The following is a 21,773-nucleotide window of genomic DNA, read 5'->3' on the forward strand; positions in this document are numbered from 1 at the left end:
AAGGAAGGAAGGAAGGAAGGAAGGAAGGAAGGATGGATAGATAGATAGAGGATGGTTAGATAGATACGAAGACTAGATAGAGGATGGATAGATAGGATGGATGGATCGGATGGGGAGAGAAGGAAGGGTGGATAGATAGATAATAGATAGATAGATAGAATGGATGGATAGAAGATGGAGAGATAGGAAGGATGGATGAATAGGACGGATGGATGGATAGGAAGCATAGATACATAGAGGATGGGTAGAGGATGGACGCAGCAGCGACAAAGGTCAAGACCTTTGTGGGTTGGTTCCTGTGGGTTCTCCTACTCCATGCCTGGGTTCGATCCCAGCTTCTGATCCATCCATCCATCGATGGATATCCTTGGTGCCTCCAGGGTTTGGTTTCTCCCAATCTTCATATTTCCATCCACTTGTCCCATCTTTGACCCTTCCTTCCTGTCCATTTCTGAATTTAGCACTTGGCTTACCCACTATTGCAACCTCATTGTTTTTCCTTCGATGTTTTAATACTACGTTTCTGTTTTTTTCGGTTATTGTGTATATATTATTATTGGTTTTTGTTATTGTATTTTGATGTTTCGTATTTTGTTATTGTTTTGTATCTGATTTTGCTGTAAGCTGCCCCGAGATGGAGGCGGGATATAAATAAACTTCAGTTCCATCAATTCTATTTATCCTGTCTGTCTACCCATCCATCCTCTTTCTATCCTTCCTATCTATCTATCTTCCACCTTCTTTCCTTTGTATCTATCCATCCATCCATCCATCCATTCCCTCTCTATCCATCCATCCATCCATCCTTCCTATCTATCCATCCTCTTACTATCTATCAATCATCTACCCATCCATCCAAACTATCTATCCATCCATCCATCCTATCCATCCATCCTTCCTATCTATCCTTTGTATCTATCCATCCATCCATCCATTCCCTCTCTATCCATCCATCCATCCTTCCTATCTATCCATCCTCTTTCTATCTATCAATCATCTATCCATCCATCCAAACTATCTATCCATCCATCCATCCTTCCTATCTATTCATCCTCTATCTAGACTTCGTATCTATCTAACCATCTTCTATCCATCCATCCATCCATCCATCCAATCTATCCATTCAATCTATCCATCCATTCCATTTGTCCATCTATCCATCATTCCTATCTATTCCTCCTCTTCTATCTATCCTTCATATCTATCCATCCATTCTATCTATCTCTCTATCCATCCATCCTCTATGTATCTATGGTTCCCATCCATCTATCCAGCCTATCCATCCACCAATCCTATATCTATCCATCCTTCCTATGTATTCATCCTCTATCTAGACTTCGTATCTATCTATCCATCCATCCATCCAAACTATCTATCTACCCATCCTTCCTTCCTCTCTCTCCATCCTATCCATCCATCCTTCCTATCTATTCATCCTCTATCTAGACTTCGTATCTATCTAACCATCTTCTATCCATCCATCCTATCTATACATTCAATCTATCCATCTATCCATTCGTCCTATCTATCAGTCTTCTATCAATCCTTCCTATCTATCTATCTGTCTGTCTGTCTATCTATCTATCTATTCATCCAAACTATCTATCCATCCATCTATCTATCTATCTACCCATCCTTCCTTCCTCTCTCCATCCAAACCATCCATCCTTCCTATCTATTCATCCTCTATCTAGACTTCGTATCTAACCATCTTCTATCCTATCTATCCATTCAATCTATCCCTCCATTCCATTTGTCCATCTATCCATCCTTCCTATCTATCCCTCCTCTTTCTATCTATCCTTCATATCTATCCATCCATCCTCTATGTATCTATGGTTCCCATCCATCCATCAATCCAATTTATCTATCCGTCCGTCCTATCTATCCATCTTCTATCGATCCTTCCTATCTATCTATCTATCTATCTATCTATCTATCTATCTATCTATCTATCTATCCATCCATCTATGTACATGATGGCAACCCACCAACTCATCCATCCATCAACATATATCTCCTATCTATCTATCCATCCGTCATCTATCTGTCTGTCCATCCATCCATCCATCCATCCATCCTATCTATCTATCTTTCCATCCATCCAATCTATCTACTCATCCTTCCTCTCTCTCCATCCTGTCCATCCATCCTCTCTATTCATCCTCTATCTAGTCTTCGTATCTATCTAACCATCTTCTATCTATCTATACATTCAATCTATCCATCCATCCCATTTGTCCATCTATCCATCCTTCCTATCTATCCATCCTCTTTCTATCCTTCGTATCTATCTATCCACCCATCCATTCTATCTATCTATCTATCTATCTATCTATCTATCTATCTATCTATCCATCCTTCCTTCCTTCCTTCCTTCCTTCCTTCCTTCCTTCCTTCCTCTCTCTCCATCCTATCCATCCATCCTCTCTATTCATCCTCTATCTAGTCTTCGTATCTATCTAACCATCTTCTATCTATCTATACATTCAATCTATCCATCCATCCCATTTGTCCATCTATCCATCCTTCCTATCCATCCATCCTCTTTCTATCTATCCTTCGTATCTATCTATCCACCCATCCATCCATTATATCTATCTGTCTATCTATCTATCTATCCATCCATCCTTCCTTCCTCTCTATTCATCCTCTATCTAGTCTTCGTATCTATCTAACCATCTTCTATCCATCCATCCATCCATCCATCCATCCTATCCATTCAATCTATCCATCCATTCCATTTCTCCATCTATCCCTCCTCTTCTATCTATCCTTCGTTATCCATCCCTCCCTCCCATCTGTACCTTCAAATCCTGGCCCGAGTCCCCGAAACACTTTGGGTCCGAATCCCGGAAGGAAGACAAGGTCTCCGTGGAAATGACATTTATTTGACGACACGAAAGGCAAAGCGTGGCCCCTCCCGGACGCCGAGGGATGGAATGGCGGAAGGAAGAAAGTGACAGAGAGATAGAGAAACCCCTTCCCTTTAAAGACAGAAGGCCACCCACCCATTTCGCTCACCGTACAGAATAGAAAAGGCAGAGAGAGAGAGAAGTTTTTGCTTTGCGTACCGCCTTGGACTCCGACTCCCATCATCTCTCTCTCTCTGGCTGGACACACTGGGAGTTGTAGTACACCTGGGATGGAATGATCAATCAATTGATCAATTAATTAATCAATTAATCAATCAACTCCAAGGTAACGAAACAATCCCTACTCTGGAGCTGCCAAGGATTAATCAATCAATCGATTGATCAATCGACTGACTCATCAATCAATGAATCAATTCCAAGGCAACTAAACAATACCTTAATCTGGAGCTGCTAGGAATCAATCAAATGATCGATCGATCAATAAATCAATTGCTTCCAAGGCAACTAAACAATCCCTTACTCTGGAGCTGCCAAGGATTAATCAATCAATCGATTGATCAATCAATTGACTGACTCATCAATCAATGAATCAATTCCAAGGCAACTAAACAATCCCTTACTCTGGAGCTGCCAAGGATTAATCAATCAAATGACTGATCAATCAATTGACTGACTCATCAATCAATCAATCGCTTCCAAGACAACTAAATAATCTCTTATTTTGGAGCTGCTAGGAATCAATCAATGGATCGATCGATCAATAAATCAATCGCTTCCAAGGCAACGAAATACTCTCTTATTCTGGAGCTTCTAGGAATCAATCAATTGATCGATCAATTGATCAATCAATCAAATCAACCTAACCCTAACCCTAACCAATCAATCAATTCCAAGGCAAACTAATCAATCAATCGATCAATAAATCAATCACTTCCAAGGCAACTAAATAATGCCATATACTTTGGAGCTGCTAGGAATCAATCGATGGATCAATAAATCAATCAATCACTTCCAAGGCAACTAAATAATCTCTTAATTCTGGAGCTGTCAGGAATCAATCAATCGATTGCGCAATTAATTAATACATCAATTAATTCCAAGGTAACTTGGAATTAATTCCCTATTCTGGAGCTGCCAGGGATTAATCAATCAATCGATTGATCAATCAATCAACTCATCAACCAATCAATCAATTCCAAGGCAAACTAAACAATCAATCGATCAATAAATCAATCACTTCCAAGGCAACTAAATAATGCCATATACTTTGGAGCTGCTAGGAATCAATCGATGGATCAATCAATAAATCAATCACTTCCAAGGCAACTAAATAATCCGTTACTCTGGAGCTGTCAGGGATCAATCAATCAATCAATCCCAAGGCAACTAAGAGATCCCTTATTTTGGAACTGACAGGGATCAATCAATAAATCAATTAAATATTAAATTCCAAGGTAATTAAACAATCCCTACTCTGGAGCTGCCTGGGATCAATCAATCAACTGATCGGTCGATCAATAAATCAACTAGTTCCTAGACAACTAAGCCTTACTCTACAGCTGCCAGGGGTCAATCAATCGATCGATCGATCGATCGATCAATCAATTCCAAGGCAACTAAAGAATCCCCTACTCTGGAGCTACCAGGAATTGATTGATCGATCGGTTGATGAATAAATCAATCAGTTCCAAGGAAACTAAACAATCCCTCACTCTGAAGCAGCCAGGGATCAATCAATCAACCGATCAATCAATCAATTCCAAGGCAACTAAAAAATCCCTTACTCTGGAGTTACCAGGAATTGATCCGTCGAATAAATCAATCAGTTCCAAGGAAACTAAACAATCCCTTACTCTGAAGCAGCCAGGGATCAATCAATCAATCAACCGATCGATCAATCAATCAATTCCAAGGCAACTAAAGAATCCCTTACTCTGGAGTTACCAAGAATTGATCCGTCAAATAAATCAATCAATTCCAAAGAAACTAAACAATCCCTTACTCTGAAGCAGCCAGGGATCAATCAATCAACCGATCGATCAATCAATCAATTCCAAGGCAACTAAAGAATCCCTTACTCTGGAGTTACCAGGAATTGATCCGTCAAATAAATCAATCAATTCCGAAGAAATTAAACAATCCCTTACTCTGAACCAGCCAGGGATCAATCAATCAACCGATCGATCAATCAATCAATCAATTCCAAGGCAACTAAAGAATCCCTTACTCTGGAGTTACCAGGAATTGATCCGTCAAATAAATCAATCAATTCCAAAGAAATTAAACAATCCCTTACTCTGAAGCAGCCAGGGATCAATCAATCAACCGATCAATCAATCAATTCCAAGGCAACTAAAGAATCCCTTACTCTGGAGTTACCAGGAATTGATCCGTCAAATAAATCAATCAATTCCAAAGAAATTAAACAATCCCTTACTCTGAAGCAGCCAGGGATCAATCAATCAACCGATCAATCAATCAATCAATTCCAAGGCAACTAAAGAATCCCTTACTCTGGAGCTACCAGGAATTGATTGATCGATCGATCGATCTGTCAATGAATAAATCAATCAGTTCCAAGGAAACTAAACAATCCCTCACTCTGAAGCGTCCAGGGGTCAATCAATCAACCGATTGATCAATCAATCAATCAATCAATCAATTCCTACTCTAGATGTACTACAACTCCCATGGGTTTCTATGCCCTGTCCCCCCCCCCCCCCGTTATTTATTTAAAAAAGGAACAAGTAGTATCTTCTTTGTATATATATATATAAAAGGGTCGTGGTGTATTGGCGTCCTCCGGCGACACAATGGGTGTGCGAAGGCGTTGGCACGAAATGGAGCGGCAATGGCAGCACGGAAGCGGTGGCAAAATGGCCGAGGGTCGAGCGGGGAGGCGCCCCCCCCCCCAAAAAAAGACACAACTGTGTTAATTAATACGGACACACAACTACTTCGCTATCCCCGCCTGAAAGAGAGAGAGAGAGAAAAGACAAGAAACATCGTTTCGTTTGGTCGAGATCGAGCCCGGAACAAAATGGCCGCTCCGACGACAACGAAGGCCTAGTTCTTCAAAATGGCGTCGTAGACCTGGTAGACGTAGTGGGAGACCTCCGGAGCGCGGCATTTGAGGGAGAGCTGCAGGGGAGGAAGGGGGGAAGCGGGGGTCATGACCTGAGAACGGACCACTACGAGGCCTCTCTCGGACTCAAAATGGCCGACATGAAGACGTGAGAAAGGACCTCCATGAGGCCTCTCTCTGCCTCAAAATGGCCGACATTAAGACACGAGGGACTCTTTCTTTGAGAAGAGACCACCATTAGGCCTCTGCCTCAAGATGGTTGACATAAGGACATGAGGCAGCCTCTTGACTCAAAATGGCGGACATGCAGATGTGAGGAAGGACTTGCATGAGGCCTCTCTCGGACTCAAAATGGCTGATACACAGACATGAGGGACTCCTTCTTTGAGAAAGGACCACCATTAGGCCTCTGTTTACTTCAAAATGGCTGACATAAAGACCACGAGGGACTCCTTTTTTGAGAAGAGACCACCATTAGGCCTCTTGACTCAAAATGGCTGACATGCAGACGTGAGAAAGGACCTCCATGAGGCTTCTCTCTGACTCAAAATGGCTGATACATAGACATGAGGGACTCCTTTGTTTGAGAAAGGACCTCCATGAGGCCTCTCTCTGACTCAAAATGGCTGACAGAAAGACCACGAGGGACTCCTTCTTTGAGAAAGGACCTCCATTAGGCCTCTCTCTGCCTCAAGGCATGAGGGACATACAGACATGAGGGTCTTCTTCACCTCAAAATGGCTGATACATAGACATGAGGGACTCAATGGATCTCTGTGAGTCCAGCTGGGACTGGTTCCCAAAGTCTGAAACTTGGACTTTCCAGTGACTTCAAACCACAGTCACCCCTGTGATATACTATCACAGATTCCCTGTGCCTTTCCGGGACACAGACTACATTAAATAAGTCACCAAACTTATTTAAAACCGACTCAAATTGAACAATTGAGTCTCCTTGATCCCATCAACCTGGAATCAATCTTCCCTGTGTCTCATCAGAGCACAGACTGACTTTCTTTTTTAAACTCTGCGCTTCTTCTCTGCGCTATATAAAAGGGTAATGGCGTTTCGGCCTAGGGCAAAACAACAAAACTACACATCCCAGAAACACTAAACTTGGCAGCACAACCCCTCATCCATGCCTCTAGGTTCATACAACAAAAAGAAAAGAAAAACAAAGTCCTAATTAGAGGGAGAGGAATAATTGTTTTTATCCAAAGGCTAAGCTCCGCCCACTTGGTCTCCTAGCAACCCACTCAGCCCAGAGGACAGGCAGAGCTAGGCCTCACTTAGGCCTCTTCCACACTCCGGCCCGTTCCCCTCTTCCTCCTCCTCACCGTGTAGTTGGGGTTCCCGGGCTGGATGCGCAGCTCGGCCAGGATCCAGATGCCGTTGGTCAGCTTCAGCGACTGGTAGAGCATGTCCTGGCCCTCCACGTTGCGCTTGGCGATGGTGTAGACGTTGTTGTTCTGCAGCTTGCTGGACACCGTATCTTTCGGGAAGGAGAGGAGAAGAGAAGGGCCCGGTCACGGGAGGCGGACGGGTGACCACCTTCTTTGGGGGACAGAGACGAGGTGGCCACGTTCCAGAGGCGGTTCTAGATGGCCCCTGGGGGTCCCGCTTTCTGGACTCACCCGCATTGAGGTGGCACTCCTTGATTTGGAACTGGAGCTCGTTTTCGTTGGGGATGTCCTTCCACGTCGCAAGGAAGACCTGGCGCTCTGCAGAATAAACAAACAAACATAGTAACAATTACAACAATAATAATGTTTGTTTTTAATGTTGTGGGTCCCAATTGAGATAAAAGCGGGATATAAATTTTCGTCGTGGAGGTCAGGGTGCGTGCCGGGTGGGTTTCTCCAAATTCCATCAATCATCTGCTCCAGCACCCTGATGAACTGGTTGCAATCGTCTGCCACACCAATTCCTCTTCAATTCTTCTACAGCCTCTTTGCACGGCAAGCACAGCTCAACTCACTCAGAGATAAGAAAGCACATTCCTCAGTCCGAAGGAAGTTCCGACCTCCTGATAGGTCAACAGGAGGCTGTCAGTCAAAACTAGCCTGCTGTTAACTGTTTCATTACTGAAACACACACCCTTGCAAAACAGCAGAAACACTTGATTTACATTTCATACACATACAACCATAATCCAACATACATAAACATAATAATAATAAACATAATAAACATAATAATAATAACCAGTGCAGGTGGTCCCGGTGGTGATGGGCACATTGGGTGCCGGGCCAAAAGATCTCAGCCGGCATTTGGAAACAATAGACATTGACAAAATCACGATCTGCCAACTGCAAAAGGCCACCCTACTGGAATCTCAATCTGAAAATTCATCACAGAGTCCTAGACACTTGGGTAGTGTTCGACTTGTGATTTTGTGATACGAAATCCAGCATGTCTATCTTGTTTGCTGTGTCATACAATAAAATAATAATAATAATAATAATAACAATAATAATAATAATACAGTCCTAGACACTTGGGAAGTGTTCGACTTGTGATTTTGTGATACGAAATCCAGCATGTCTATCTTGTTTGCTGTGTCATACAATAATAATAATATAATAGTAATAATTGTTGTGCCAGCTGTCAACTCTAGTTTGTAGTGCAGTTTTCTTGTACTGATCCAGCATGTCTATCTTGTTTGCTGTGTCAAAATAATAATAATAATAATAATAATAATAATAATAATAATAATAATAATAATACATCACACAGTCCTAGACACTTGGGAAGTGTTCGACTTGTGATTTTGTGATACGGAATCCAGCATGTCTATCTTGTTTGCTGTGTCATAATAAAATAATAATAATAATAATAATAATAATAATAATAATAATAATAATAATACAGTCCTAGACACTTGGGAAGTGTTCGACTTGTGATTTTGTGAAACGAAATCCAGCATATACATCTTGTTTGCTGTGTCATACAATAAATATAATAGTAATAATTGTTGTGCCAGCTGTCAACTCTAGTTTGTAGTGCAGTTTTCTTGTACTGATTCTTTGTCTGCTGTGCTTTGAGGAGTTTCACACAGTCCTAAATGCTTGGGAAGTGTTCGACTTGTGATTTTGTGATATGAAATCCAGCATGTCTGTCTTGTTTGCTGTATCATACAATAATAATAATATAATAGTAGTAATTGTTGTGCCAGCTGTCAACTCTAGTTTGTAGTGCAGTTTTCTTGTACTGATTCTTTGTCTGCTGTGCTTTGAGGAGTTTCACACAGTCCTAGATGCTTGGGAAGTGTTCGACTTGTGATTTTGTGACACAAAATCCAGCATGTCTATCTTGTTTGCTGTGTCATACAATAATAATAATAATAATAATAGTGCCAAAAGATCTCAGCCGGCATTTGGAAACAATAGACATTAACAAAATTACGATCCCGCTTTTATCTCGGTTGGGACTCAAAGAAGCTCACAACATTAAAAACAAACATTATTATTATTATTATTATTATTACAATTATTATTATTATTATTGGGCTAAATGACCAGGCCAAAATGAGGCCACTCACCCATTTTCCCGTCTTCCACGAAAAGCACGTTGAGCGGAATGAGGCAGCTGAAGTAGAAGACGTCGATGTTGTTCTTCACAGCCACCTGGAGCAAAGGACGGAGAAAGAGAGACAGAGCAAACTAGGCCACTGGGGTGTCTGTGGTGGAGGTATGAGGTTTGTGGAAACTAGGCCACTAGGGTGTCTGTGATGGATGTTGTGAGGTCTGTTGGAAACTAGGCCACTGGGATGTCTGTGGTGGAGGTTGTCAGGTTTGTTAGAAACTAGGCCACTGGGATGTCTGTGGTGGAGGTTGTGAGGTTTGTTGGAAACTAGGCAACTGGGGTGTCTGTGGTGGAGGTTGTCAGGTTTGTTGGAAATTAGGCAACTGGGATGTCTGTGGTGGAGGTTGTCAGGTTTGTTGGAAACTAGGCAACTGGGATGTCTGTGGTGGAGGTTGTGAGGTTTGTTAGAAACTAGGCAACTGGGATGTCTGTGGTGGAGGTTGTGAGGTTTGTTGGAAACTAGGCAACTGGGATGTCTGTGGTGGAGGTTGTGAGGTTTGTTGGAAACTAGGCCACTGGGGTGTCTGTGGTGGAGGTTGTGAGGTCTGTTGGAAACTAGGCAACTGGGATGTCTGTGGTGGAGGTTGTCAGGTTTGTTAGAAACTAGGCCACTGGAATGTCTGTGGTGGAGGTTGTGAGGTCTGTTGGAAACTAGGCCACTGGGATATCTGTGGTGGTGGTTGGAAATTAGGCAAATGGGGTGTCTGTGGTGGAGGTTGTCAGGTTTGTTAGAAACTAGGCCACTGGAATGTCTGGTGGAGGTTGTGAGGTTTGTTGGAAACTAGGCCACTGGGATGTCTGTGGTGGAGGTTGTGAGGTTTGTTGGAAACTAGGCCACTGGGATGTCTGTGGTGGAGGTTGTCAGGTTTGTTAGAAACTAGGCCACTGGGATGTCTGTGGTGGAGGTTGTGAGGTTTGTTGGAAACTAGGCAACTGGGGTGTCTGTGGTGGAGGTTGTGAGGTTTGTTGGAAACTAGGCAGCTGGAATGTCTGTGGTGAAGGTTGTCAGGTTTGTTAGAAACTAGACAACTGGGATGTCTGTGGTGGAGGTGGTGAGGTCTGTTGCAAACTAGGTCATTGGACTCCAAACCTTCCTCTCCATATATATAAGACCCCCAGATCCCTTCCGCCCGGTCCTCCACCGTTGGCCAACGCACCTGGAGGTTGTTGAGGGGCTCCATCTTCATGACGGGACCCAAAGTGTTGAGCGGGAGGGAGACGTCGATGCTCTGGTTGGGCATCAAGGGGGTGTGGATGGCCAGAGGGGTGCTGGGGATGACGCCAAAGCTGTGGGGCAGAGAAGGAGAGCTTGACCACCAAGGAGAAGGAGGAGGAGGTGGTGGAGGAGGAGGAGGAGAGCTTGACCACCAAGGAGAAGGAGGAGGAGGTGGTGGAGGAGGAGAAGGAGAGCTTGACCACCAAGAAGAAGGAGGAGAAGGAGAGTTTGACTACCAAGGAGAAGGAGGAGGAGGTGGAGGAGGACAAGGAGAGTTTGACCACCAAGTAGAGCTTGACCAACAAGGAGAAGGAGGAGGAGGTGGTCGAGGAGGAGAAGGAGATCTTGACAACCAAGGAGAGCTTGACCATCAAGGAGAAGGAGGAGGAGGTGATCGAGGAGGAGAAGGAGAGCTTGACTACCAAGAGGAGCTTGACCAACAAGAAGGAGGAGGAGGAGGAGGCGGAGGAGAGCTTGACCACCAAGGAGAAAGAATGTAATAAAAAGAGAAAGAGGAGGAGAAGGAGGTGGAGGAGAAGGAGGACAGCATGACCACCAAGGAAAAGGAGGAGAGTTTGACCACCAAGGAGAAAGAGGAGAAGGAAAAGGAGAAAGAGAAGTAGAAGAAGGTGGAGGAGAAGGAGGTGGAGGAGAAGGAGGTGGAGGAGAAGGAGAGCTTGACCACCAAGGAGAAGGAGAAGAAGGTGGAGGAGAAGGAGGAGAGCTTGACCACCAAGGAGAAAGAGAAGAAGAAAGTGGAGGAGAAGGAGGTGGAGGAGAAGAAGGTGGTGGAGGAGGAGAGCTTGACCACCAAGGAGAAAGAGAAGAAGGTGGAGGAGAAGGAGGAGAGCATGACCACCAAGGAGAAGGAGGTGGTGGTGGAGGAGAAGGAGAGTTTGACCACCAAGGAGAGCTTGACCATCAAGGAGAAGGAGGAGGAGGAAGAGGAGGAGAGCTTGACTACCAAGAGGAGCTTGACCACCAAGGAGAAGGAGAAGAAGGCAACGATGGTCCTCCAAGTGTTATGGACTTCCATTCCCAGAAGGTCCATCCCACCTGGAGGACCTCAAGTCGAGGGACCACTCTTTGAGGATGACCACCAAGGAGAAGGAGAAGGAGGTGAAGGAGAAGGAGGAGAGCTTGACCACCAAGGAGGAGGAGGAGAAGGTGGTGGATGAGAAGAAGGTGGAGGAGAAGGAGGTGGAGGAGAAGGAGGAGAGCTTGACCACCAAGGAGAAGAAGAAGGCAATGATGGTCCTCCAAGTATTATGGACTTCAATTCCCAGAAGGTCCATCCCACCTGGAGGACCTCAAGTTGAGGGACCACTCTTTGAGGATGACCACCAAGGAGAAGGAGGTGGAGGAGAAGGAGAAGGAGGAGAGCAGGACCACCAAGGAGAAAGAGAAGTAGAAGAAGGTAGAGGAGAAGGAGGTGGAGGAGAAGGAGAAGGAGGAGAGCTTGACCACCAAGGAGGAGGAGGAGAAGGTGGAGGAGAAGGTGGTGGATGAGAAGAAGGTGGAGGAGAAGGAGGTGGAGGAGAAGGAGGAGAGCTTGACCACCAAGGAGAAAGAGAAGTAGAAGAAGGTAGAGGAGAAGGAGGTGGAGGAGAAGGAGAACTTGACCACCAAGGAGAAGGAGAAGAAGGCAACGATGGTCCTCCAAGTGTTATGGACTTCCATTCCCAGAAGGTCCATCCCACCTGGAGGACCTCAAGTTGAGGGACCACTCTTTTGAGGATGACCACCAAGGAGAAGGAGAAGGAGGAGAAGGAGGAGAGCTTGACCACCAAGGAGAAAGAGAAGTAGAAGAAGGTAGAGGAGAAGGAGGTGGAGGAGAAGGAGAACTTGACCACCAAGGAGAAGGAGAAGAAGGCAACGATGGTCCTCCAAGTGTTATGGACTTCCATTCCCAGAAGGTCCATCCCACCTGGAGGACCTCAAGTCGAGGGACCACTCTTTGAGGATGATCACCAAGGAGAAGGAGAAGGAGGTGGAGGAGAAGGAGGAGAGCTTGACCACCAAGGAGAAAGAGAAGTAGAAGAAGGTAGAGGAGAAGGAGGTGGAGGAGAAGGAGAACTTGACCACCAAGGAGAAGGAGAAGAAAGCAACGATGGTCCTCCAAGTGTTATGGACTTCCATTCCCAGAAGCTCCATCCCACCTGGAGGACCTCAAGTCGAGGGACCACTCTTTGAGGATGATCACCAAGGAGAAGGAGGTGGAGGAGAAGGAGAAGGAGGAGAGCTTGACCACCAAGGAGAAGGAGGAGAAGGTGGAGGAGAAGGTGGTGGATGAGAAGAAGGTGGAGGAGAAGGAGGTGGAGGAGAAGGAGGAGAGCTTGACCACCAAGGAGAAAGAGAAGTAGAAGAAGGTAGAGGAGAAGGAGGTGGAGGAGAAGGAGAACTTGACCACCAAGGAGAAGGAGAAGAAGGCAACGATGGTCCTCCAAGTGTTATGGACTTCCATTCCCAGAAGGTCCATCCAATCTGGAGGACCTCAAGTTGAGGGACCACTCTTTTGAGGATGACCACCAAGGAGAAGGAGGTGGAGGAGAAGGAGGAGAGCAGGACCACCAAGGAGAAGGAGATGGTCCTCCAAGTGTTATGGACTTCCATTCCCAGAAGGTCCATCCCACCTGGAGGACCTCAAGTCGAGGGACAACTCTTTGAGGATGACCACCAAGGAGAAGGAGGTGGAGGAGAAGGAGGTGGAGGAGAAGGAGAACTTGACCACCAAGGAGAAGGAGAAGAAGGCAACGATGGTCCTCCAAGTGTTATGGACTTCCATTCCCAGAAGGTCCATCCCACCTGGAGGACCTCAAGTCGAGGGACCACTCTTTGAGGCCCACTCATTCAAGGCTTGTCCTCCTCACCTGTTCTTGTTGAACTGGATGGCGAAGTCGCTCATGTGCTGCAGGGCCTTGTTGGTGAAGCTCATGTCCATGTAGATGTGGCCCTGGCGGTGGCCAAAGGTCCCCGAGATCTCCAGCCCCTTGGCCTTCACGGCCGGAAGCCAGACCTGGGGGGGGGGAGAGGCAGCGGTCAGCGGGGCCCGTGGGGAGGGGTGGCCCGTGGGCGGAATGGCCGGCAACCTACCGATTTGGGGGCCACGAAGCCCCCGGGGGCCATGCCGATGCCGGAGGAGAGCTCAAAGAGGTCGTTGAGGCCGCTGCTGACCACGGCCGGGGTGGGCGAGGGGGCAAAGGTGGCCGGCACAGAGGACGGGATGAAGGTCTGGCCCACCTGCAAGGGAGGAAGGTCTCTTTGGGCCCAGAAGGCATTGCAAACACACACATCTGGGTATAAGGCATTGCAAAAACTATGGATGCATTGGATGCAAATCTGGGAATAACACATTGCAAAAATTATGAATGCATTGGAGATAAATCTGGGTAAAATGCATTGTAAAAACTATGAATGCATTGGACATAAATCTGGGTATAATGCATTGCAAAAATTATGAATGCATTGGACATAAATCCAGGTATAATGCATTGCAAAAACTATGAATTCATTGGATATAAATCTGGGTAAAATGCATTGCAAAAACTATGAATGCATTGGATATAAATCTGGGTAAAATGCATTGCAAAAACTATGAATGCATTGGACATAAATCCAGGTATAATGCATTGCAAAATAACAAAAACGTTGGCCCTAAATCCAGGTATAATGCATTGCAAAAACTATGAATGCATTGGACATAAATCCAGGTATAATGCATTGCAAAAACTATGAATGCATTGGACATAAATCCAGGTATAATGCATTGCAAAATCCATGAATGCATTGGACATAAATCTAGGTATAATGCATTGCAAAATAACAAAAACATTGGCCCTAAATCTGGGTATAATGCATTGCAAAAACTATGAATGCATTGGACATAAATCTAGGTATAATATATTGCAAAATCCATGAATGCATTGGACATAAATCCAGGTATAATGCATTGCAAAATAACAAAAACGTTGGCCCTAAATCCAGGTATAATGCATTGCAAAAACTATGAATGCATTGGACATAAATCCAGGTATAATGCATTGCAAAAACTATGAATGCATTGGACATAAATCCAGGTATAATGCATTGCAAAATCCATGAATGCATTGGACATAAATCCAGGTATATTGCATTGCAAAAACTATGAATGCATTGGACATAAATCTAGGAATAATGCATTGCAAAAACCCACTTACTGCAGGGCTGCCACCAATTCCCCCGCCAAGGTCGCTGCCAAGCTGCAAGAGAGACGGAGCGGAGGGACAGACGGACAGACAGACAGAGAAAGGAAGGAAGGAAGGGTTTAGTCTCCACCAGTTCCCAGCAAGGAAGGAGCAGAAAGCGAGCGCCACGGGCCCAAAGCAAAACAACGGCACTACTCTGGGAATCTAAGCTGAGCCTGGGAAGGTGCTAATCATAATCTATATATATAAAAGGGTAGTGAGTTCTCGCCCTAGGACAAAAACAACAAAACTACACATCCCAGAAACAGTGGGCGGAACTTAGCCTTCTAACTGGCAGCAATTGGATAGAAACAATTATTCCTCTCCCTCTAATTAGGACTTAATTTTTCTTTACTTTTTGTTGTATGAACGTAGAGGCGTGGATGATGGGTTGTGTTGTCAAATTTCGAGGTTGGGGGGGCCTGTAGTTTTGTTGTTTTGTGGGTCACCGTGATGCCATCACTCTTTTATACATATAGATAGCTGTGCCCTGCCACCCGTTGCTGTGGCTAGGACTTAATTTTTCATTTCTTTTTGTTGTATGAACGTAGAGGCGTGGATGAGAGGTTGTGGTGTCAATTTTCAAGGTTGTGGGGCGTTTAGTTTAGTTGTTTTGTCCGGTGCCGTGATGCCATTACCCTTTTATATATATATAGATAGCTGTGCCCGGCCACGCGTTGCTGTGGCTAGGACTTAAGTTTTCATTTCTTTTTGTTGTATGAACGTAGAGGCGTGGATGAGAGGTTGTGGTGTCAATTTTCAAGGTTGTGGGGCGTTTAGTTTAGTTGTTTTGTCCGGTGCCGTGATGCCATTACCCTTTTATATATATATATAGATAGCTGTGCCCGGCCACGCGTTGCTGTGGCTAGGACTTAATTTTTCTTTTCTTTTTGTTGTATGAACGTAGAGGCGTGGATGAGAGGTTGTGCTGTCAATTTTCAAGGTTGTGGGGCGTTTAGTTTAGTTGTTTTGTCCGGTGCCGTGATGCCATTACCCTTTTATATATATATATATAGATAGCTGTGCCCGGCCACGCGTTGCTGTGGCTAGGACTTAATTTTTCTTTTCTTTTTGTTGTATGAACGTAGAGGCGTGGATGAGAGGTTGTGCTGTCAATTTTCAAGGTCGTGGGGCGTTTAGTTTAGTTGTTTTGTCTGGGGCCGTGATTCCATTACTCTTTTATATATATAGATAGCTATGTTGGCCACGCGTTGCTGTGGCTAGGACTTAAATTTTCTTTTCTTTTTGTTGTATGAACGTAGAGGCGTGGATGAGAGGTTGTGCTGTCAATTTTCAAGGTTGTGGGGCGTTTAGTTTAGTTGTTTTGTCTGGGGCCGTGATTCCATTACTCTTTTATATATATAGATAGCTATGTTGGCCACGCGTTGCTGTGGCTAGGACTTAAATTTTCTTTTCTTTTTGTTGTATGAACGTAGAGGCGTGGATGAGAGGTTGTGCTGTCAATTTTCAAGGTTGTGGGGCGTTTAGTTTAGTTGTTTTGTCCGGTGCCGTGATTCCATTACTCTTTTATATATATAGATGAGTTTGAAAAGGTCTGCCCCAGTAAATTTGCCGCCAAGTTTATTTCAGTCACAGAGCTTAGTGGTTACAGTAACTTCTTTCAAGGCACTTAGATAATGGTTGCAAATATAACTTATGATGAATATGCTTTCAAAATACTTGCTCCTTTCCTTGAGCAGTCTAAACCTGATCACTTTGGATCTAACCAGGATTATTTCCCCTTACTACTCAGACTCTACAATTGAACCTAAACAAGTCACCTAACTTGCTTAATCTGACACAACTAGAGATCTGAGTTTCACTGGTTTCCCTAACTTGGAACCAGTGTCTTCCCTGTGACTAAAAATCACAGACTGAACTGTTTTCTTTAAACACTAGCTGTGCCCGGCCACGCGTTGCTGTGGCAAAGTGGTGAAGGTATTGGTTAAAAATTGTGTAATTTTTATTTGACGTTATTTGTATTTTTAAATTAATTTTATTGTAAGTTATCTTTTTATTTATTATATTTTATTATTTTCTTGTATTATTTTTAGTTATTTTCTGTTATTATAGTATTTTATTGTATTAATTTTTTTTAGTGTTTTTAATTATTTTTTAGTGTTTTTTATAATTTTTTATTGGGTTGCTAGGAGACCAAGTTGGAGGAGCTTAGCCTTCTAACTGGCAGCAACTGGATAAAAGCAATTATTCCTCTCTCTCAAATTAGGACTTTATTTTTCTTTTCTTTTTGTTGTATCAACCTAGAGGCGTGGATGATGGGTTGTGTTGTCAAATTTCGAGGTTGGGGGGCCTGTAGTTTTGTTGTTTGTGGGTCGCCGTGATGCCTTCACTCTTATATATATATATATATATATATATATATATATATATATATATATAGATTCCCTCCTTTTCCTTCAAACGGCGGTTGGCTCCGTCCTCGTTACTATGGTAACCTGCCTCAGAATGCTGAGCTGGTTACCATCCCCCACGCACTGGTAACTAATACTTACCCTTTTTAAACATAGCTAAACATGACTTTTAAAACGAAATTAAACATGACTTCTATAAATCAAAATAAAAACACACTTATTTACACCTACTTTGTGGATAGCCCTTGTATATATTTTAAGAACGACAGCTAGCTACTCTGGGAATCTAAGCTGAGCCTGGGGGAGGAATGGCTCCGTGGCCGACTCACCAGGCTGTCCAGCCCTCCGCCCAGGAGGTCCACGGCCCCCATCTGCATGGAGGAGACTTGGGGCACGTTGACGGGCGGGCCGAGGTCGAGGTTCAGGAGGTCGCCCAGGAGGTCGCCCTGGGAGGGGATCACCTGCGGCTGCTCCAGGTTCGGCGGGGCTGTGGTCCCCACGGGGCTGTCTCCGGCGTCGGTGCTGCACGAAAGCAAAAGAACAGAGAGTTGATCATTTTCCCACTTGCAATGAAGTATGAATTTTTGGTTTACAGATGTTATGTTTAATGGTGTGTTTGTGTTTTAAAAGGGTAAGTATTACAGTTATTGCCTCTCAGCACTCAGAGGCTGGTTGCCATGGAGAAGTAGGCGGAGCCAACTGCCGTTTTGTTGAAGAAGTGCAGAGTTTAAAAAAGGGATTGAGTCTGTGCTCTGATGAGGCACAGGGAAGACTAATCCTAGGTTAAGGGGATCAAGGAGACTCAATTGTTCATTTTTGAGTCGGTTTAAAATACGTTTGGTGACTTATTTAATGTAGTTTGCTGCAGCCAGCTGAGACCAATCACTCTGACCAAGAGGTCATGAGTTCGAGGCCAGCTCGGAGCCTGCGTTTGTCTCTGTCTTTGTTCTATGTCAAGGCATTGAATGTTTGCTTTATATGTGTAATGTGATCCGCCCTGAGTCCCCTTTGGGGTGAGAAAGAAGGGCGGAATATAAATACTGTAAATAAATAAATAAATAAAATAATGAAGTATGAATTTTTGGTTTACAGATGTTATGTTTAATGGTGTGTTTGTGTTTTAAAAGGGTAAGTATTACAGTTATTGCCTCTCAGCACTCAGAGGCTGGTGGCCATGGAGAAGTAGGTGGAGCCAACTGCCGTTTTGTTGAAGAAGTGCAGAGTTTAAAAAAGGGATTGAGTCTGTGCTCTGATGAGACACAGGGAAGACCGATCCTAGGTTGAGGGGATCAGGGAGACTCAGTTGTTCATTTTGAGTCGGTTTAAAATAAGTTTGGTGACTTATTTAATGTAGTCTGTGTCCTGGGAAGGAACAGAGAATCTGTGATCGTATAGCACTCAGAGGCTGGTTGCCATGGAGAAGTAGGCGGAGCCAACTGCCGTTTTGTTGAAGAAGTGCAAAGTTTAAAAAAGGGATTGAGTCTGTGCTCTGATGAGACACAGGGAAGACCGATCCTAGGTTGAGGGGATCAGGGAGACTCAGTTGTTCATTTTGAGTCACTTTAAAATAAGTTTGGTGACTTATTTAATGTAGTCTGTGTCCTGGTAAGGAACAGAGAATCTGTGATTGTATATCACAGGGGTGACTGCGGTTTAAAAGTGGCAGAGGAAGAAGTTCTAACTCAGGGGTCCCCAAACTTTTTAAGCAGAGGGCCGGTCCACAATCCTTCAGACTGTTGAGGGGCCGAATTATCATTTAAAAAAAAAATACAAACAAATTCCTATGCATACTGCACATGTCTTATTTGTAGTGCAACAACAACAACAACGAAAGAATACAGTATTTAAAAATGAAAACAATTTTAACCAACATAAAGCTATTAGGATTTTAATGGAAAGTGTGGGCATGCTACTGGCCAATGAGATAGTCAAGTTAATTAGGATTGTTGTTGTTGTTGTTGTGTGCCTTCAAGTCATGTCAGACTTTGGCTGAGCCTAAGTCTAAAATTATTTATTTATTTACTGCATTTATTTACTACATTTATATCCCACCCTTCTCACCCCGAAGGGGACTCAGAGCAGCTGTATGTACATACAATATATTATATCATTAGCATAACACAATATTACCATTATATATTACTATATTGAACTATACCACTATACTATTATAGAATAATCTATATACATATATAAAAGAGTAATGGAATCACGGCACCGGACAAAACAACTAAACTAGATGCCCCACAATCTCAAAAATTGACAGCACAACCTCTCATCCACGCCTCTACGTTCATACAACAAAAAGAAAAATAAAGTCCTAACCACAGGAACGCGTGGCCGGGCACAGCTAGTCTATATATATATATATATATATATATATATATATATATATATATATATAAGGGTAATGGGGTCACGGCACCGGACAAAACAGCTAAACTAAATGCCCCACAACCTTGAAAATTGACAGCACAACCTCTCATCCACGCCTCTACGTTCATACAACAAAAAGAAAAATAAAGTCCTAACCACAGGAACGCGTGGCCGGGCACAGCTAGTCTATATATATATATAAAAGGGTAATGGGATCATGGCACCGGACAAAACAACTAAACTAAATGCCCCACAACCTTGAAAATTTACAGCACAACCTCTCATCCACGCCTCTACGTTCATACAACAAAAAGAAAAATAAAGTCCTAACCACAGGAACGCGTGGCCGGGCACAGCTAGTCTATATATATATATATATATAAAAGGGTAATGGGATCACGGCACCGGACAAAACAACTAAACTAAATGCCCCACAACCTTGAAAATTGACAGCACAACCTCTCATCCACGCCTCTACGTTCATACAACAAAAAGAAAAGAAAAATTAAGTCCTAACCACAGCAACGCGTGGCCGGGCACAGCTAGTCTATATATATAAAAGGGTAATGGAATCACGGCACCGGACAAAACAACTAAACTACACATCCCAGAAACACTAAACTTGGCAGCACAACCCCTCATCCATGCCTCTACGTGCATACAACAAAAAAAAAGAAAATTAAAGTCCTAATTAGAGGGAGAGGAATAATTGTTTTCCACCCACTTGGTCTCCTAGCAACCCACTCAACCCAGGGCCACTTCAATCAGGCCTCTTCCACACTGCCTATTACAGGGAAGAAAATAATAATAATAACAACACAATAAAACCAACTGCTTCACCTCCCGTGATGGATGGGCAGGTGCTTGCGGTGGATGCCGTGGCTGCCCTCCACGAAGGCATTGGGGGGCTTGTGGTAGACGGAGGCCAGGGAGCCGATGTGGCAGATGAGCTCGTCCAGCAGCGTGGGCTCGATCAGGTCCGTCTCCTCCGAGATGAGCGGCTTCTCCGAGAGGACCACCTCCTTGGCCGTCACCGGGTCCGTGGACAGCAGGCGCCAGTAGATGTAGCCACGGTCACGCAGGTCCGGGTTGTCCGAGTCCTGGAGGAGAAGCCGGCGAGACACGAAAGAGTGGACGCTTGGACTACAACTCCCATGAGCAGGAGCTGAGGGCTGACAGAGTCGTCCCATTGGAAATAATGGATGTTTCTAACTGACTTTGGACTACAACTCCCATGAGCTGGACTGATAGGGAAAACAGTCGTTATTATGATTATAATAATCATAATAAATGTCACGTCCTTCTTGCACCCAACTGTAGACTCGGGAACCGAACACCATTTGAACCCATTTATCCCCCAGTTGTTGGATTAATTTTAATCTATTATTATTATTATTATTATTACTTATTATTATTCATCATCATCATCATCATCATCATCATCATCATTGTCATGGCCTTCTTGCACCCAACTGTAGACTCGGGAACCCAACACCATTTGCACCCATTTTTCCCACAGTTGTTCGATTAAATTTAATCTATTATTATTATTATTATTATTATTATTCATCATCATCATCATCATCATCATCATCATCGTCATGGCCTTCTTGCACCCAACTGTAGACTCGGGAACCCAACACCATTTGCACCCATTTTTCCCACAGTTGTTCGATTAAATTTAATCTATTATTATTATAATTATTATTATTATTCTTCATCATCATCATCATCATCATCATCATCGTCATGGCCTTCTTGCACCCAACTGTAGACTCGGGAACCCAACACCATTTGCACCCATTTTTCCCACAGTTGTTCGATTAAATTTAATCTATTATTATTATAATTATTATTATTATTCTTCATCATCATCATCATCATCATCATCATCGTCATGGCCTTCTTGCACCCAACTGTAGACTCGGGAACCCAACACCATTTGCACCCATTTTTCCCACAGTTGTTGGATTAATTTTAATCTATTATTATTATTCATCATCATCATCATCATCATCATCATCATCATCATCATCATCA

The 21,773-nt window shown here is 43.8% G+C and overlaps 1 protein-coding gene across 3 annotated transcripts in view; it reads right to left on the reverse strand.

Annotated features, from left to right (window-relative positions):
* Positions 1–2,871: 2,871 nt before the first annotated feature.
* Positions 2,872–21,773, reverse strand: part of ap2b1 (adaptor related protein complex 2 subunit beta 1) — a 37,369-nt gene continuing 18,467 nt past the window's right edge. For 2 of the 3 annotated variants that reach the window (XM_062960473.1, XM_062960474.1), the window contains exons 13-22: positions 20,574–20,833; positions 17,687–17,879; positions 14,959–15,000; positions 13,856–14,002; positions 13,633–13,778; positions 10,704–10,833; positions 9,503–9,587; positions 7,596–7,682; positions 7,299–7,453; positions 2,872–6,017 (exon numbers count right to left, since the gene is read on the reverse strand). In XM_062960473.1, the coding sequence (XP_062816543.1) occupies positions 5,943–6,017; positions 7,299–7,453; positions 7,596–7,682; positions 9,503–9,587; positions 10,704–10,833; positions 13,633–13,778; positions 13,856–14,002; positions 14,959–15,000; positions 17,687–17,879; positions 20,574–20,833 (1,320 nt within the window). In that variant the 3' untranslated portion in view covers positions 2,872–5,942. The remainder of the gene's footprint in view (positions 6,018–7,298; positions 7,454–7,595; positions 7,683–9,502; positions 9,588–10,703; positions 10,834–13,632; positions 13,779–13,855; positions 14,003–14,958; positions 15,001–17,686; positions 17,880–20,573; positions 20,834–21,773) is intronic. The other variant, XM_062960475.1, reaches the window with a different exon arrangement.

Source organism: Anolis carolinensis, unplaced genomic scaffold (assembly GCF_035594765.1).
Source record: "Anolis carolinensis isolate JA03-04 unplaced genomic scaffold, rAnoCar3.1.pri scaffold_7, whole genome shotgun sequence".
In the NCBI taxonomy this organism is placed as follows: Eukaryota; Metazoa; Chordata; class Lepidosauria; order Squamata; family Dactyloidae; genus Anolis; species Anolis carolinensis.